We start from the raw sequence: 18,619 nt of genomic DNA on the forward strand, positions 1-18,619 counted from the left end.
TGCTGTGAGGAAACCCAACCTAACCATGTAGAAAGGCCATGCGAAGGAAAAGAGATGCTTGGCCAGCCCTCAACTGTTCCAATCATCCTGGTTGGCTGCCAAATATCTAAGTGAAGAAGTCACCTTGGACTCCCTTGGGCTTTCAAATGACTCCAGCCTTAGCAGCTTGTATCTAACCACAAATACATGAGAGAGGCCAAGTGAGAACTGCCTAGCTAAGTCAAGTCAACCCACAGAACCCTCAGAGATAAATCAAATCTTCTAGTAAGTTTTGGGGTGGTTAGTTATGCAGCAATATGTAACTGGAACAATTAGTGTCCAGGAACCAACTAAAATTTTTGATGCAATTTTGTATGTAATAAGCATTTTCTGAAAAGTAGGTCTAGGCTTTCATTATATTCTCAAATGAGTCCACAATAGCAAAAGATTGTTAAGAATGACTGAATAAGATACTTTATGAAACTGCTGGTTTGGAAGAAATTTTAGTGATCATAAAACCTAATTTCCATGTCCAGAATAGGGAAATCTACAGAGATCAAAAGTAGATTAGCGGATGCCTCAGCGTGGGGGATGTAAGAGGTGAGGAAATGGAAGATGCCTGCTAAAGAATACAGAGTTTCTTCCTTGGAGTGACGAAAACGTTCTAAAATTTATTGTGGTGATGGCTGCATACCACTGAATTATATATTACAACTGGGTTAACTGCGTGGTATGTGAAATATACCTCAATAAAGCTGTTACCAAAAAAAATTCCAATTTCCTATGCAATCCCACTAGAACAAGTAGAGAGGGCTATTCTCTGCCTGAAAATTTTCCCAATGAAGCAAATATGTAAATATACTGAGGATAAGGGAAGCCAGGTTTCTCACTATCTGAGAAGGGGTTACAGAAAAGGGAAAGTTAAAGGTGTTGGACTAGAACTGGAGATACTGATGTGAATTCAGGATTTCTAAATATAAATACAGAAATAGATATAGATGTTTGTTTATCTACGGTGTACATATATATATATATATTCCCTATCTCAGTCCACTGATAGAGCCTATATGCAATGACATCCCAGTAACAATGAGCACACCAAGTGCCCAGATCTGGGTTTCTAAATGCCATCCTCCACTAAAACAAACCAGGTTCCTTAAGAGAAATAATTGATTCCAGAGTTGAGGCAGCTCGCTCTCAAATAGTTCAGAAAACGCTAATTATAATAAACATGTATAAACATGTATGCAGGGGAAGTAGGGAGGGAGATGGAACAAATGTCGTAAAATGCTGACAACTATGGAATCTGTATGAAGGGGATAAGGAATTTCTGAGTAAGTTTGAAATTATTTCCAAAAATTATTTTATAAAAAAGCAACACAGTGACAACTCCTGAATTTCAAAGATTAAAGAATCCTAATAAGCATGGAGATGAAAGAAAACAGATTATCTACAAAGGAAAAATGAAATAAGGCTGGCTTCACATTTCTACTCATAAGCATTAGCTATCATGAGGCAAAAGAGCAATAGCCAGATAGTTTAAAGGAAAAAAGATGATGAGTCAAGATTATTTTTACTATTCAATTGGTTGTTCATTGTGTTAAAAAAAAAAAAATTCCTGAGTCCTTGTTAGCCTATGTGAGAATGTCTACCAACTTTACAAAGAAGTAACAAGCATATCTGTCACGACAATAAGTATAAATGTGCTAAACATTAAAGGAAAAAATACTGACAGAGCAAGTTAAAAATACAAATTCAATCATGTGCTGTTTCTAAGCCACTTTGTTTTACTTCTGTAAGAAAGGTTAAACAAAAGGATGAACAAAGATGTAAGAAACAACAACAAACCAAAAGAAAGCAGGAGTCACAATATTAATATTAGAAAAAACAGACTATGAAGTAAAAGCATTGTAACAGGATCAAGAAGATAATTTTTGTGTGTGTGTGTGAGGAAGACCAGCCCTGAGCTAACATCTGATGCCAATCCTCCTCTTTTTTTCTGCTGAGAAAGACTGGCCTTGCGCTAACATCCATGCCCTTCTTCCTCTACTTTATACGGGACGCCGCCACAGCACGGCTTAACAAGCGGTGCGTCGGTGTGTGCCCAGGATTCAAACCGGCGGACCCCGGGCCGCCGCAGCGGAGCACACACACTTAACCGCTTGCACCACTGGGCCAGCCCCTCAAGCAGATAAATTTGACCAAAGCAGGTACATTCCCTATGAAGGCTCACATGGTCAATAGTAGCTCTGAAATGTACATAGCAAACACTGCAGGAAACAGAAGGATAAACAGTCCATTGCAGCAGAAACACTTTAATTGTGGCAGTCCTTAACAGACTTCACAAATCAAAAGTAAGGATACAAAGGATCAGAATAATATCAAATGTAACATGTCCAAATCTAAGATCCTGTTCTTTTCCCCCAAATCTGCTGCTTCCCTAGCAGTCTCCAAATCAAGTAACGACAAGGTCATTCTTTCAGGTGCTCAGGCCAAAAACCCTCAAGTTATCCCTGACACCTACCTCTCTTTCTCTTACCCGCCACATCCCATCCATCAGGAAATTGTGTAGACTCTACCTTCAAAAATATCTAAAATCCTACTACTGCTCTCCACCTTCCACTGATACCACTCTAGTCCAAGCCACCATCTCTCACTGGGATTATTAATATCTCACTAACTGGTCTCCCTGCTTCCAACCTTACACCAGCCCCCTCAATCTCATCTGTCCATCCCTAACACAGCAGTCACAGTGATTCTGTTTACAGGTCTGTCATGTCTCTCTTCTGCTCAAAACTCTCCAACAGCTTCCCATCTCTCTTAATAAAAGACAAAAATCCTTACAATAGCCTTTAACATCCTATGTGATCTTTCATTCTTGTTACCTCATGACATCTTCTCCTCCTACTCTATCCCTCTCTTCCTCTGCTCTATCCCTCCTGGTCTCCTTGGTGTTTATGGATCAAAACAGACTCTTTATCACATCAGAAACTTTGCCCTTGATCTTTCCTCTGCCTGGGGCACTACTTCCCCCATAGAGCTACATGATTTGCTTTCTCATCTTTTTCATATCTTTGCTCAAATGATCACTTCCTCACTGAAGCCTTTTCTGCTCATCCACCTAAAAGTGTAACTCCCATTTCCCACCTGAAAAAATCTGCTTTATTTTTCCACTCTCAACATCCAGTAAATCATAAGTTTGGCTCTTCTTTTATTGTCTTCCACCCTGGACCCCCTTAGAAAGTAAGCTCCAGGAGGGTAGAAATTTTTGTCAGTTTTTTTCACTACCACATCCCTAGCTCCCAGAAGAAAATATAGTAAGTTTTCCACGATATTCCATAAATATTTAACAATTCCATAAATATCCAAACTACACTCAAAAATGTATATCCACTTCTATTATCAACAAAATTATGAGTGGATATATATTTTTACATCCTCATCTGTACACAAAAAAATTATATTCTCCCTTTTTCAAGACTTTTATAATTCTTCCATGAGTCTTAACATGTTCTAAGCATACTCTAGAACACAAAGAAAATTTCAATAAATTCAAGGAATAAATAACACAAGCCAAAGATCCCTAGAACAACGAAATGAAACTAGAAATTATTAACAAAGAACAAAACAAAACACAACTTCTTAGAATAACGGCCAACATTGCACATTTAACATATGCCAGGTATTAAACTAAGCAAGGAATGTATATTCATCCTTAGATCAATCTAGGGGATTGGAAATGATCTCACCATTTTATAGATAAGAAAGCTGAATCTAAGAACACTGAAATTTCTTACTCAAGATAACATAGCTAATAAGTGATAGAGCTGGATTCAATCCCAGGCTCCTGACTCTGGACACCAACGCTCTTGACTACTGCGTTCTTTCAAGTAACTCTTGGGTCAAAGAAAAATCACTGTAATTTAGAGAATACTAAAATAAATATATTACGTAAAGAAAACCCACAAAATTAAGCCAAAACTACACTCAGGAAAATTTACTGCTTTTTCTTTACCAAATAAAAAAGAGAAAAATAAATATAGAAAGCTTCAACTTAGAGGAGAAAAATAATAAAATAAATCTAACCCCAGGCAAAAAAAAGAATTTAAGAGGAAAAAGAATCAGTAAATTAAGAGGAAAAAAACAGTATAACATTACATTCCAAGTACACATTCTCTATGGGCATAAAAAATTATAAAACTCTCTATTAAAAGGCACTATAGGGGGCTGGCCCAGCAGCATAGTGGTTAAGTGTGCATGCTCTGCTTTGGCAGCCCAAAGGTTTGCAGGTTAGGATCCCGGGCACACCGACACACTGTTTGTCAAGCCATGCTGTGGCGACGTCCCATATAAAGTAGAGGAAGATGGGCACAGATGTTAGCCCAGGGCCAATCTTCATCAGGAAAAAGAGGAGGATTGGCATCGGATGTTAGCTCAGGACTGATCATCCCCACAAAAAAAAAAAGGCATTGTAAAGACTTTACTATGGAAAGTTTCAAATACATTCAACTAGAGATAATAGTACAATGAACCTGATATATCTATCATTCAGCTTCATTAATCATCAAAACATTGCTCATCTTGCTTCATTTATATCCTTGTCAGCTTAACATTTTTAAATACTAGGGTAGATATCTTGGGTGCCAATTATTTCATTATGTCCTACTTCACAGAAAGAAGCGTCACTCATATCTCTCACTGCTTTTCTGACTCTTGTTTCCCTCCCTCCCTCTCTCACCTAGGTATAGGTCTTACAGATCTCTAAACATATAGTAAGGCTCTTAAGAGTATGTACTCAATACACATTTGCCACTGATGATAATTTAAACAAAACAGAGCACACCTTACTCCACATGCATAATGCCATAAAAATCAAGATAGCAGAAAAGAAACCATAACTTACCTGAACTTTCCTCAACTTCCTCATCAACCACACCAGAATTATTCATTTCAGACATTAAATAATTCTTGGGCCTAGAAGGTCCACTTAAGAAAAAAAAGTAAACCATAAAATTTGTGCTTTTATAATACATATATCAAATGTAACTACCTTAATGGTATTTTTCTCCTAAAACTGCCAAAAGTTTTTTTCTTATAAAACCAACAGTGATGTTATAGGTCACCAAGAAATACTTACTTGCTGCATAAAACAAAGAATCTGTAATTTAATCCCATAATTGACTGTCAAACATGATATAGAATTTTATAACCTTTCAAACTAACTTATGGATCAGTTATGAATTTAAGTCAACTCCAATAACATTCTTTGATAAAAAATCAAATTATAAGAAATAAAATTAGAAATAAATCAGCTTATCTTAATTTTTTTTTTAAAACTATAGCCAAAAACAAATGGAATTTAAAATGTAGTCCAGAAATTGTTCAGAGATGATTCAGCTTATCCCAGTCCTAGATCCCTTTCCTCCTATTATGAACCCAGGACAGGCCTAGTAGTCATAACCCACCAAATAGTAAAAAAATCTTAGCCACCCCTTAAAAGTCTGAGAATCTGCTATAATTTACCATTTCTTCATTTTAAAAAAGGGTATATAGCTTCAGATATTATAAGAGTAGGTTAATTTGCTTTGCTCACTAACTGTGCTTGCTCTAAACATGTATCTACAAATTCTTAGATACTCTTCCTTTCAAGAGGTAGAGCCTAATCCCCCTCTCCTTGAATGTGGTCTGGACTTAGTGTCTTGTTTCTAACAAACAGAATAAAGTGGAAGAGACAGTGTGCAACTTCAGAGACTATGTCATTAAAAGGCACTATGACCGGGGGCTGGCCCGGTGGCCCAAGTGGTTAAGTGTGCGCGCTCCACTGCGGCGGCCCAGGGTTCGCCGGTTCGGATCCCGGGCGCGCACTGACGCACTGCTTGGAAAGCCATGCTGTGGCGGCGTCCCATATAAAGTGGAGGAAGATGGCCACTGATGTTAGCCCAGGGCCAATCTTCCTCAGCAAAAAAACAGGAGGATTGGCAGCTGTTAGCACAGGGCTGATCTTCCTCACAACAAAAAAAAAGGCACTATGACCTGAATGTAGTCACACTTTCTTTTGGATCACTTGCTTTCTGGGAAGCCAGTTGCCAGCCCTATGGAGAGTGCCACATGACAGAGAACTGGGGCCTTCAAATAAAAGCCATGTGAATGAGCCACCTTGTAAGTGGCTCCAGTGAAGTCAAGTCCAGTCAAGTCCTTCAGAGGACTGCAAACCAGACAAATATCTTGAATGCAACACCTCATGAGAATCCCAGAGCCAGAACTAGCCAGCTAAGCCTCTCCTAGATTTCTGACCCACAGAAACGATGAAACAATAAATGTTTACAAGCCACTATTAAGTTTGGAGTAATTTGTTACACAGCAATGAGTAACTAATATAGTGAGTAAATCCTATTATCCTTAGAACTCACATATACCTCTCTTCCAAAACTGAAGTCTTAGGCTCTCCAGAATCCAAGTTAAACTCGGCTGGTGTCTTGCATGTACATCCACTGGTCTGCGACTTCAGACGAACATTTTGTGCAGTCATAACATTATCTTGATCCTTTGGGCTTCCTGGATCTCTAGGAAAACGAAAAGTGTAAAATTGTTTACATCTCTTCATAAAATATTTCTACCAGAAATAATACACTGCTAGGTAGACAATATAATATTGGCTATAACAAATATCAGATAACTCCGTTCAGGTTGTAGGACTTACAACTAGCCCAGGAAGGAAATTAGATTCTAGGACCTACCCAGAGTTCTAATTTGAAAAATTCTGATAAGAGAAATGGTATAGACCTGGCCTAAGATGGAAGTAATGACAGGAGGACACTGGGAGACATTACCTATAGGCAGCTTATAATGTATACTACACAGCTAATCTATCACTTTTTTTGGAAAACCCACAAACAACAGAAATTTTTTTCTTTCACATCCCTAGTCAGCCAACTGAGGAATAGTAGGGTGCTCAGAGGGACTCACGCCCATCACTTTGGTAGCTACCAGTTAATTAATTTACCCGCAATATATGCAAACAAGATACACTATTTCCAGACTGTATAATTTTCTCTCCTCTTGCATCTCTCTCACAAATTCTGTGTTTTGTTTATTGACTCAGTCTACCAGGCTACTCTTATCAAATGTGAGAAAACAATTTGCATGCAACATAAATAAAAAGCATGCAAACTTCTGAGTATTCTTTGATAGTTTATTTCTGGAGGTTCTAATGCCCCTCTAAGTCCTACCATCAAAGTCAAAAGAAACAAAAGAGATTATAACAGTGAACAATTATATGCCAACGAGTTAGATAATTCTAGGACAAATTCCAAGAAATACACAAATTACCAAAACTGATTCAAGAAGAAATAAACTATCTCAAAAGACCCATAACAAGAGAATGTATCAGTCTCAAAAGACCTATAACAAGAGAATGTATCAGTAATCAAAAAACTACCCAGAAAGAAAAGCCCAGATCCAGAAGGTTTCACTGCTGAATTCTACCAAGCATTCAAATACAAATTCTTCACAAACTCTTTAAAAAAATAGATTTCTTTTCAACTCGCTTTATGAAGCCAGTATTATCCTGACACCAAAACCAAACAAAGACATCACAAGAAAACTACAGACCAAAAAACTCAACAAAATACTAGCAAACTAAATCTAGTAATATATAAATAGAATTATACATCATGTCCAAATGAGATTTATACCAGAGATGCAAGCTTGGTTTAACATCCAAAAATCAATTAACGTAATACATCATATTAATAAGCAAAAATCACATGATCACCTCAATAGCTGTAAAAAAACCAACTAACAAAATCCAACACCTTTTCATAACAAAAACACTCAACAAACTAGAAATAGAAGGGAACCTCTTCAACCTGATAAAGGGCATCTATGTCAAAACTACAGCTAACAACATACGGAATGGTGAAGACTAGATGCTTCCCCTTTAAGATTAGAAACAAGACAAGGAAGTCTGCTACTGTTGCTTTTACTGAACACTGTACTGAAGATTTTAGCCAGGGCAACTAGTGAGAAATAGAAATAAAAAGCATCCATATTGAAAAAGAAGAGGTAAAACTATCTCTATTCACAAATGACATGATCTTGTATTTAGAAAATCCTAAAAAATCCACTAAAAAGCTACCAGAACTAATAAATGAATTCAGCAAGGTTGCAGGATACAGTATCAATACACAAAAATCAATTGTATTTCTATACACTTGCAATGAACAATCCAAAAGTAAAATTTAAAAAATAATTCCATTCACAATAGCATCAAAAGGAATAAAATACTTAAGAATGAATTTAACAAAAGAAGTGTAAAACTTATGTTCTGAAAACATTGTTCAAAGAAATTAATGATGTAAATAAATGGAAAAACATCCCACGTTCACGATCAACAGACTTATTGTTAAGATGGCAATATTCTCCAAACTGATATACAGATTCAACGCAATCCCTCTTAGAATTGCAACTGATGCCTTTGCAGAAACTGACATACTGATTCTAAAATTTATATGGAATTGCAAGGGACTCAGAACAGCCAAAACAATCTTGAAAAGGAAGAATAAAGAGAACTCACACTTTCTGATTTCAAAACTTACTGCAAAACAATGGTAATCAAGACACTGTAGTACTGGAATAAGAACTGATACACAGATCAACAGAATAAAACTGAGAATCTAGAAATAAATCCATATGTCTATGGTCAACTGATTTTTAACAACAGTGCCAAGGCCATTCAAAGGCGAAAAAAATAGTCTTTGCAAGAAACAGTTATGGGACAACTGAAGAGTCACATGCAAAAGAATAAAATTGGGCTCTTCACAGCATATACAAAAATTAACTCAAAAAGGATCAAAGACCTAAATGTAAGAGTTAAAATTATAAAACTCTTAGAAGAAAAGACAGGGGTAAATCTTCATGAACTTGGATTGAGCAAAGGATTCTTAGATGTGATACCAAAACTACAAGCAACAAAAGATAAAATAGATAAAGTGGAATTTACCAAAATTAAAAACTTTTGTGCTTCAAAGGATACCATCGAGACAGCAAAAAGATAAGCCACAAAATAGGAGAAAATATCTGCAAATCATTTATTCGACAAGCGACTTATATCTAAAAAACATAAAGACCTCTTACAACTTAATAAAAAAAGACAACCCAATTAAAAATTAGACAAAGGATCTGAACAGATCTTTCTCTAAAGATATGCAAATGACCAATAAGCACATGAAAAGATGTTCAACATCATTAATCATCCAGGAAATGCAAATGAAAACCACAATGAGATACTATCACATACCAGTCACGATGGCTATAATCAGAAAGTCAGGTAATAACAAATGCTGGCAAGAATGTGGAGACATTAGAACTCTTACACACTACTGGTAGGAATGTAAAATGGTGCAGATGCTTTGGAGAACAGTCTTGCAGCTCCTCAAACAATTAGCGTTACCATATGATTCAGCAATTCCACTCCTAGGTATACATCCAAGAGAAACGAAAACGTATGCCCATATAAAAAACTTATACACAAATGTTTATACCAGCATTATTCATAATAGCCAAAGGTAGAAACAACCTAAATGTCCATCAATGAACGAATGGATTAACAAAACATGGTATAAAACAAAATATTATTTGGCCGTAAAAAGAAGTAGTAAGTACTGATACATGTTACAACATAAATGAAACTTGAAAATATTACATGAACTGAAAGAAGCCAGTACAAAAAAACTCATACTACATGATCTCATTCAAATAGAAGTCTAGAATGGAGAAATCTATAGAGACAGAAAGTAGATTAGTGGTTGCTAATCTACTGTGGGGGAGAGGGCTGTGGTGGAGAGGAACAGGGAGATGACAGCTAAAGGGTACTGGTTTCTTTGTGAGGTGATGAAAATGTTCTAAAATTGACTGTGTTGATGGTTTGCACCTATCTATGAATATACTAAAAACCACTGAATTGTACACATTTCATGAATGAACTGTATGGTATGTGAATTATCCCTCAATAAAGCTGCTAAAGAAAACTAATGTAGTGAGCTTGTTTCAACTGGCTTATAGAAATAATATAAAAATTAAGTGCTTTTATAAATTTAAAATGAGAGAAACTCAGGGGAAATTGCTTATGTTTAAAGTGCACTAGCACTTTAATTTTTTTTTTCTTGAAAGGTTTTAATAGGGAAAAAGGGTGTTAGCTCATAGTTTAATTAATGACCATGGTTATTAGGTTACAAGAAGCAAAAAATATCACTTGCAAACAAGTTATAAGTTTTAATATCTGTTACATACTTGTATAGAGGAAAAGTAGCTCATGTAATATTTCTAATCAGGAAGAATCCTTAGACAAATCAGATTAATTCATTAATTTCGGCTTAAAAACTATTATCTGTCTCCTCTCTGATTTTACCACCGTGTGTGCGTGTGCATGTGTGTATTCTCACAATAGTCTAGTACTGAAAAGGTTTAGATTTATTTTCTCCCAAAAAACCCAATAAATTTTAATTCTTAAAATTCTTCTACTAGTTTTAATGGTCAGAATAACATCACTTCTTTGAACATCATAAAACATAAAATTATGTGCCCAACTAAGTTAAATAATAATAATAGGCAATGTCTTTTTTTAATTTTTTTTTTGTGAGGAGATCAGCCCTGTGCTAACATCTGCCAATCCTCCTCTTTTTTTGCTGAGGAAGACCGGCCCTGGGCTAACATCCGTGCTCATCTTCCTCCACTTTGTATGGGACACCGCCACAGCATGGCTTGCCAAGCAGTGCGTGGGTGCGCGCCCGGGGATCCGAACCGGCGAACCCCGGGCCACCGCAATGGAGCGCGCGCACTTAACCGCTTGCACCACCGGGCCAGCCCCGGTAATGTCTTTTTTAACAAGGAATTAATTCTTACAGTGCTATAAATTTTAAGTACTCAATGTATCAGCTTAAATTGTGTTTTCAAAATCCTTATTTAACTTTAAGACTTTAAATTAGTATTAAATTATGCTAATTAATAATCTTTGGATATGATAAATGAAAAGCAATAGGATATATCAGAATATATGAGGAAGCCATTTGGTTTAAAACTAATTCGGCCTGACCTTGTTTTTCCAAAAGGGGCTGACGTGGCCTGCTGAGCACTCACTGTACATCTGCTTTAAGCATTTACTATGTCCCAAAGACAAGAATGATGCCCTTAAAAATAGGGAGGTAACTTCCCCTCATATCATCATTTCATTAAGGATAAGCATCTATTCCTGGAAACAAGGGTTAATTACCAACCTGCTGTGCTCACCTTGTGACCACTGACCTGCTGATCACCGACCCGCTGTGCAAGTTAACTATCTTGTGAAAGCAGTAAGAGAGATATTCCTGTCATACGTGATGTATGCTCTTTATTCCAAGATGGTATATAACTCTCTGTGTACAGAGAGTACTCCACTTCTTTGGTGCCGTTCCTTCCTTAGCAAAGGAAGGCCCTCGACTATAGTCCTCAGACCTGGCTCATAATAAACTCACCCCAATTTTGACTTATAGATTGACTATGGATTATTTGCGTTACCAGATAACTGGACAATTCCTAAGATAAAAGATACAAAACTGGTTTCTAAACATAGTTTTAATTTACCTCTGTCTCATACATTTTAAAATGGCCATCAATTAATAGGCTAAAGGATGTACCAATGCCCTTGGATGTTAATATAGAATTCATGTCAGCCACTTTGAAAACAAGGTTAAAAGGCTTAGGTAATGTTTACTTGGGGACAGCAATAGCTAGGCAGTTCTTGATTGCCTATTTTCAAATATCCCCAGTACCTGGAGGAACCAGAAGTCAGTTGCTTTGAGGTTCAAAATACTTGACACTAGGCTAAAGATAACAATTACAGAGAAATGCAAATATATACACAAAGTAATGAATGTTTTGTATATCAAATGAATTCTTATACATTATTAAGAAAGTAGAATCAAAACAAAATATAAACTACTTTATTTAATGATAAGGTTAATTGTGTTAAAGCTGATATCAAAAATTAAAATTTTTTATCTATTTATACATGTACATATGTTTAAACACATACAGATAAGCATATATTAAGATCAGTTTTTAAACAGCTTATCAACAAGAGAGAAAAAATCATTATAAAAGATGGATCTCTTAATATACCTTTTTGGCATCTCGGTCATGCTTTAAACCGTTTTTAACACAAGCTCGTCACTTCCAAAAAGGCTAACTCTTGTTACTGATGCACGTTTTAAATATTATCACTATAATCATTTGCCTGCCTTTAGGAACCCATGACATACTCATATTTTAACACAATAACCAGTTTTCTGTGACAAGCGTTTTTCTTGCCTTTCCTGAATACTGAACAATAGAACTGTTAACATGCCTCTTATAAATGATCTTTGAGGTTTCCATAAGAACCACTTGGTAACCACAAAGACTTACCCTTCCCCTTTATGACAGGTAGAATATCAAAATTATTAACATGTTTGCTCTTCCATGCATATTCAGTAGCTTACTGACTACACAGGCTGACTAAACAAATGTCTCAAAAATCTCTCTATGAATCCAGATACCCAATAGGCTGTCTTAAACAAACATCATAGCAACTATCAACTCTGGATATTTCTAATTGGACTAACTCCTCACTGTGCACAAAAGACAATATTTATTTTAGGAATACTAGCTTAGAATTTAGAATCTCAATGTAAGTCAATCTTACCTTAACATTTCTATCAACCCATAGCTAAGGCTTATCTGTCTTGTTTAATAAAACATTGATTTATTTTTATTAATACATTCAAGTAAAAACAATTGAACTACTAGTCAGAAGGCTTAGGTATCCAATGACACACTATTTAATCTATGAGGACCTTCCTCATATGTAAAAATGGAGCTAATAACTAACTATCCTATCCACCTCTCAAAAGTCTTATGCAAACAAGTTGATATAAATATAGGCACACTTCATTTTATTGTGCTTTGCAGGAATTACGTTTTTTACAAATTGAAGGTTTGTGGCAACCCTGTGTCAAGCAGCACCATTTTTCCAACAGCACTTGATTACTTCATGTCTCTAAGTCATATTTTGGTAATTCTTGCACTATTTCAAACTTTTCATTATTATTATATTTGTTATGGTGATCTGTGATCAGTCATCTTTGATGTTACTATTTTAATTGATTTGAGGTGTCACAAACCATGTCCATATAAGATGGCAAACTTAATTGATAAATGGTATGTATTGCAACTGCTCCGCCCACCAGCTATTCTTCCCACCCCTCTTCAGGCCTCCCTGTAACTTGAGACACAAGAATATTGAAATCAGACCAATTAATAACTCTACAATGGCCTCAAAGTGTTCAAGTGAAAGGAAGAGTTGCACATCTCTCACTTGAAATCAAAAGCTAGAAATGATTAAGCTTAGTGAGGAAGGCATGTCGAAAGCCTAGACAGGCCAGTTAGGCCTCTTGCATCAAACCATTAGCCAAGTTGTGAATGCAAAGGAAAAGTTCTTGAAGGAAATTAAAAGTGCTACTCCAGTGAACACACAAATCATAAGAAAGCGAAACAGCCTTATTGCTGATATGGAAAAAGTTTTAGTGGTCTAGACAGAAGATCAAACCAGCCACAAAATTCCCTTAAACCAAAGCTTAACTCGAGCAAGGCCCTAACTTTCTTCAATTCTATGAAAGCTGAGAGTGGTGAGGAAGCTGTAGAAGAAAAGTCTGAAGCCAGCAGAGGTTGGTTCATGAGGTTTAAGAAAAGACGCTGTCTCCGTAACATAAAAGTGTAAGGTGAAGCTACAAGTGCTGATGTTGAAGCTGCAGCAAGTTATCCAGAAGATCTAAGATAATTAATGAAGGTGGCTACACGAAACAACAGATTTTCAATGCAGACATAACAGCCTTATACTGGAAGAAGATGCCATCTAGGACTTTCATAGTTCGAGAGGAGAAGTCAATGTCGGGCTTCAAAGCTTCAAAGGCCAGGCTGACTCTCTTGTCAGGGTCACTAATGCAGCTGGTGACTTTTAAGTTGAAACCAATGCTCATTTACCATTCTGAAAATCCTAGGGCCCTTAAGAATTATGCTAAATCTACCTTGCCTGTGCTCTATAAATGGAACAACAAAGCTTAGATGACAGCACATCTGTTTACAACATGGTTTACTGAATATTTTAAGCCCACTGTTGAGACATACTACTCAGAGAAAAGTATTTCTTTCAAAATATTATTGCTCATTGACAATGCACCTGGTCACCCAAGAGTTCTGATGGAGATGTACAATGAGATTAATGTTGTTTTTATGCCTGCTAACACAATATCCACTCTGCAACCCATGGATCAAAGAGTAATTTCAACTTTCAAGTCTTACTACTTAAGAAATACATTTCATGAGGCTACTGCTGCCATAAATAGTGATTCCCCTGACGGATCTGAGCAACGTAAATTGAAAACCTCTGGAAAGGATTCATCATTCTAGATGCCATTAAAAACATTCATGACTCCTGGGAAGACATTCAAAATATCAACATTAACAGGAGTTTGGAAGAAGCTGATTCCAACTCTCACAGATGACTTTGAGGGGTTTAAGACTCCAGTGAAGGAAGCAACTGCACATGTGGTAGAAATGGCAAGAGAACTAGAATTAGAAGTGGAGCCTGAAGATGGGACTGAATTGCTGCAATCTCAAGATAAAACTTTAATGGATGAGGAGTTGCTTCTTATGGATGAGCAAAGAAAGTGGTTTCCTGAGATGGAATCTACTCCTGGTGAAGATGTTGTGAAGATTACTGAAATGGCAACAAAGGATTTAGAATATTACATAAACTTAGTTGATAAAGCAGTGGCAGGGTTTGAGAGGACTGACTCCAATTTTGAAAGAAGTTCTACTGTGGGTAAAATACTACCAAACAGCACCATGTGCTACAGAGAAATTGCTCATGAAAGAAAGAATGAATCCATGTGGCAAACTTCCTTGTTTTATTTTAAGAAATTGCCACAGCCACCCAACCTTCAGCAACCACCACCCTGATCAGTCAGCAGCCATCAATATTGAGGCAAGACCCTCCACCAGCAAAAAGATTATGACTTACTGAAGGCTCAGATGATGGTTAGCATTTTTTAGCAATAAACTATTTTTTAATTAAGGTATGTCCATTGTTTTTCTGGACATAATGCTATCACATACAATAGACTACAGTATAGTGTAAACGTAACTTTTATATGCACTAGGAAACCAAAAAATTTGTGTGATTCCCTTTATTGCGATATTCGCTTTATTGTGGTGGTCTGGAACCAAATCTGCAATACCTCTGAGGTAAGGCCTTTATGGAAATCTCATATAAGACAGAGAGGGCACTACAAGTCAGTGGGGGGGGAAATGCACTATTCAATAAACTGATTAGACAACTGATTATCTACATGGGGGAAAAAAATTTAGACCTCCTACTCCACATCAAAAATAAATTACAGATAGTTTAAAGAAGTAAATATAAAAAAAGCAAGTTAAAGTTTTTAGAATATAGAAAAATAGGTCTTTATGACTTTAGAGTCAATAAAACAGCAAATGCTCAAAACACTGAAGGCTGATAAATTCAACTACATTAAAATTATATCTTCCATAAGAAAGACACCATAGACAACCTTAAAAAGTGAAAAGACAAGCCACGAACTCAGAGTGCTATCTGTAATACATGTGACTCATTAAGGATTAGAAGCCAAAGTATAGGAGCCAGTCCCGTGGCTTAGTGGTTAAGTGTGTGCGCTCTGCAACTGGAGGCCCAGATTCGGATGCCGGGTGCGCACTGACCCACCACTTGTCGGGCCATGCTGAGGTGGCATCCCACGTACAGCAACTAGCAGGATGTGCAACTATAACATATAACTATCTACTGGAGCTTTGGGGAGAAAAAGGGAAAAAAAAAAAGGAGGAGGATTGGCAATAGATGTCAGCTCAGGGCCAGTCTTCCTCAGCTAAAAGAGGAGGATTGGCACGGATGTTAGCTCAGGGCTAATCTTCCTCACTTTAAAAAAAAAAAAAAAAAAAAGCCAAAGTATATAGAGTTCCTAAAAATCAATTCTAAGAACTATAGAAAAATGAGCAAAAGGTATTAACAAGCAATTTACAAGGAGTCAATCTATTTAAAAATGGGCAAGAAACAAACGAAAACATGTTTAACTGTTTAACGTCACTAATATATGGAAATGCAAATTAAATCCAAAGATACATCCCATTAGATCGACATATAATAACAAGTCTAATACCAACACATTTTGGTAAGAACATGAAGCCATGAGAATTCTTCCACCATTCCTGCGGTGTTGTAAATTGGATCCAATTTGGAGAGCAATCTGGCAGTATTTAGGCAAGTTAAACATGTACATATCCTAAAATCCTGCAATTCTACTTCTTGGTATATATTATAGACAATCTCTTATACACGTGCACAGGAAGCATGTATAAAATGTCCAGTGAAAAATTGTTTTTAATAGTGAAAACTTAGAAAACCTTATCAAGAAACTAGATAAATACATTTTCACATACCCATACAAGGTGATACTATAATTCAACCAGCCACTTGTTTTCTTAAGTCCTGAGAGCTATGAAAGGATTTTACATTTTTCAAAGGTTACATTTTAAAGGGTTAATTATCTACACAATAGCCTCGACTATGCCTCTTGGCCAGCAAAGCCTAAAATATTTACTTTCTGGCCCTTTAAGAAAAGTTTGCCGGGGCCAGCCCGGTGGCTGCGCAAGCAGTTAAGTGCGCACGCTCCGCTGCAGCTGCCCAGGGCTCGCCGGTTCGGATCCCGGGCGCGCACCGATGCACCGCTTGTCAGGCCATGCTGTGGCAGTATCCCATATAAAGTGGAGGAAGATGGGCATGGATGTTAGCCCAGAGCCAGTCTTCCTCAGGAAAAAAAAAAAAAAAAAAAGAGGAGGATTGGCAGATGTTAGCTCAGGACGGATCTTCCTCACAAAAAAAAGAAAAAAAAGAAGTTTGCCAACCTTCACTATAAAGGAATGAAAATAAAACATTTATCAACACAAATAATCTCAAAAGTATACAATAAACAATGGAAAAAGCAAGTCACAGAAGGACAGGTATAGTATGAAACCATTTTTTAAAAGTTTTAAAACAAAACCACATACCATTTATATATAAAAGCACATGTAGGAAATGTATAAAAACATCCAAGAGAATGATAACTACCAAATTCAGTGTAGTGGCTACCTCTAAAAAGGGAAAGAGAGTAATGGGCTCAGCAAAGGTACACACGGGATTTCAATGGTCACTATGTTTTATTTCTTAAGCAAGGTCATGGGGAGTCAGGTGTTTTCATTTTTTTTTTGGTATACTTGAAATAGTTCATAAAAAGAAACAATGAGAAAAGAGATATGAGAATGGTGTGAAAAAATTAGAATGTGTATGGGGTTTATTTTTGCACCATAATGACATACATTAATATATTCTAAGGCACTCTATCATTTATTTTGATACATCCCCAATATGCTGCAGTTTCTCACACATAATATGTATTATTTGTTGAATAAATGAAAGAATAAATGCTATATCAATAAGCAAAGATGCATAAGAATAATACTTAATTCACTAGGTTGTTAGGACTGACGAGAATTCATTGAAAGCACCTAGCAAATACTTGAATAAGCACTCGAAACATAACTATTATCATCTTAGGGGGAAAAGTATTAAGATGTATCCCTATTTACTGAAATCACATCAACCTCACTTAAAAGGAAGCAACACGAACTGTACACTTAAAAATGATTAAGATGGTAAATTTTATATTGTATGTTTTTACCACAACAACAAAAAAAAGGAAGCAATTCCTAGGCAACGATAATACTTACCTTATTAAATTTATCACTCATATCCCATGTGCTATATATTATTCCCCATTTTAATATGAGGAAACAAATTCAGAGTACTACTTTGCCCGGGCAGAGCCTGGATTTACTACCAGGTCGGTAAGATTGCAGAGCCCTTTATGCTAATACTGCCCCTAAATGATTAAACAACACAGACAGACTATTAAATGCTGAACAACAAAAATAACTATATTGTACACATAACAGACATTACCCAGAATGATCAAGATTTTTCTTCTTGGCCAGGTCTGCTTCGTCACTTTCCACTGACTCTTTCTGGGAACAACTGGGAATTTCATCATGGTCAGTAATTCCTCCAGAATCTTTAGCATTTAAAAACTTCTGTGCTCTTGAGCTGCCTTGAGTAGCTCTCTTCTGCTCTTTAAGTGGAATAGTTTTTTTCCCAACACTCTTAGACGACTGATTTGATTTTTTAACAGGTTTTTGTCTACTGTTGTGATACTCTGACAACTGATTTCTTATTGAAGAACTGCTATAAACAGGACCTGAAGAATTCAATGAAAACTTAAGGTTAGCATGTTATCCAGATTATCTGGCTCACTGGAATACTAACATCATTTCTATTTACATATAAACACACACACACAACAATCTCAGAAGCCACATTTTCAAATTAAATTTATAAACTATGTAGCTCTTCAATTTTTAGATACATGCACCAAATCCTTTAAATTTATCACACCCTTCCAAAACCACCCTCTGGTTCTGCCCACTACTCTTCTAGCCA

General features: G+C 36.4%; 1 protein-coding gene across 1 annotated transcript in view; it reads right to left on the bottom strand.

Moving 5' to 3' along the window:
• The window catches only part of CENPC (centromere protein C), a 72,412-nt gene that overhangs the window by 15,790 nt on the left and 38,003 nt on the right, over positions 1-18,619 (bottom strand). The window contains exons 10-12 of the mRNA XM_058547174.1: positions 18,086-18,377; positions 6,396-6,542; positions 4,883-4,965 (exon numbers count right to left, since the gene is read on the bottom strand). Coding sequence (XP_058403157.1) covers positions 4,883-4,965; positions 6,396-6,542; positions 18,086-18,377 — 522 coding nt within the window. The remainder of the gene's footprint in view (positions 1-4,882; positions 4,966-6,395; positions 6,543-18,085; positions 18,378-18,619) is intronic.

Source organism: Diceros bicornis, chromosome 8, assembly GCF_020826845.1.
Source record: "Diceros bicornis minor isolate mBicDic1 chromosome 8, mDicBic1.mat.cur, whole genome shotgun sequence".
Lineage (NCBI taxonomy): Eukaryota > Metazoa > Chordata > Mammalia > Perissodactyla > Rhinocerotidae > Diceros > Diceros bicornis.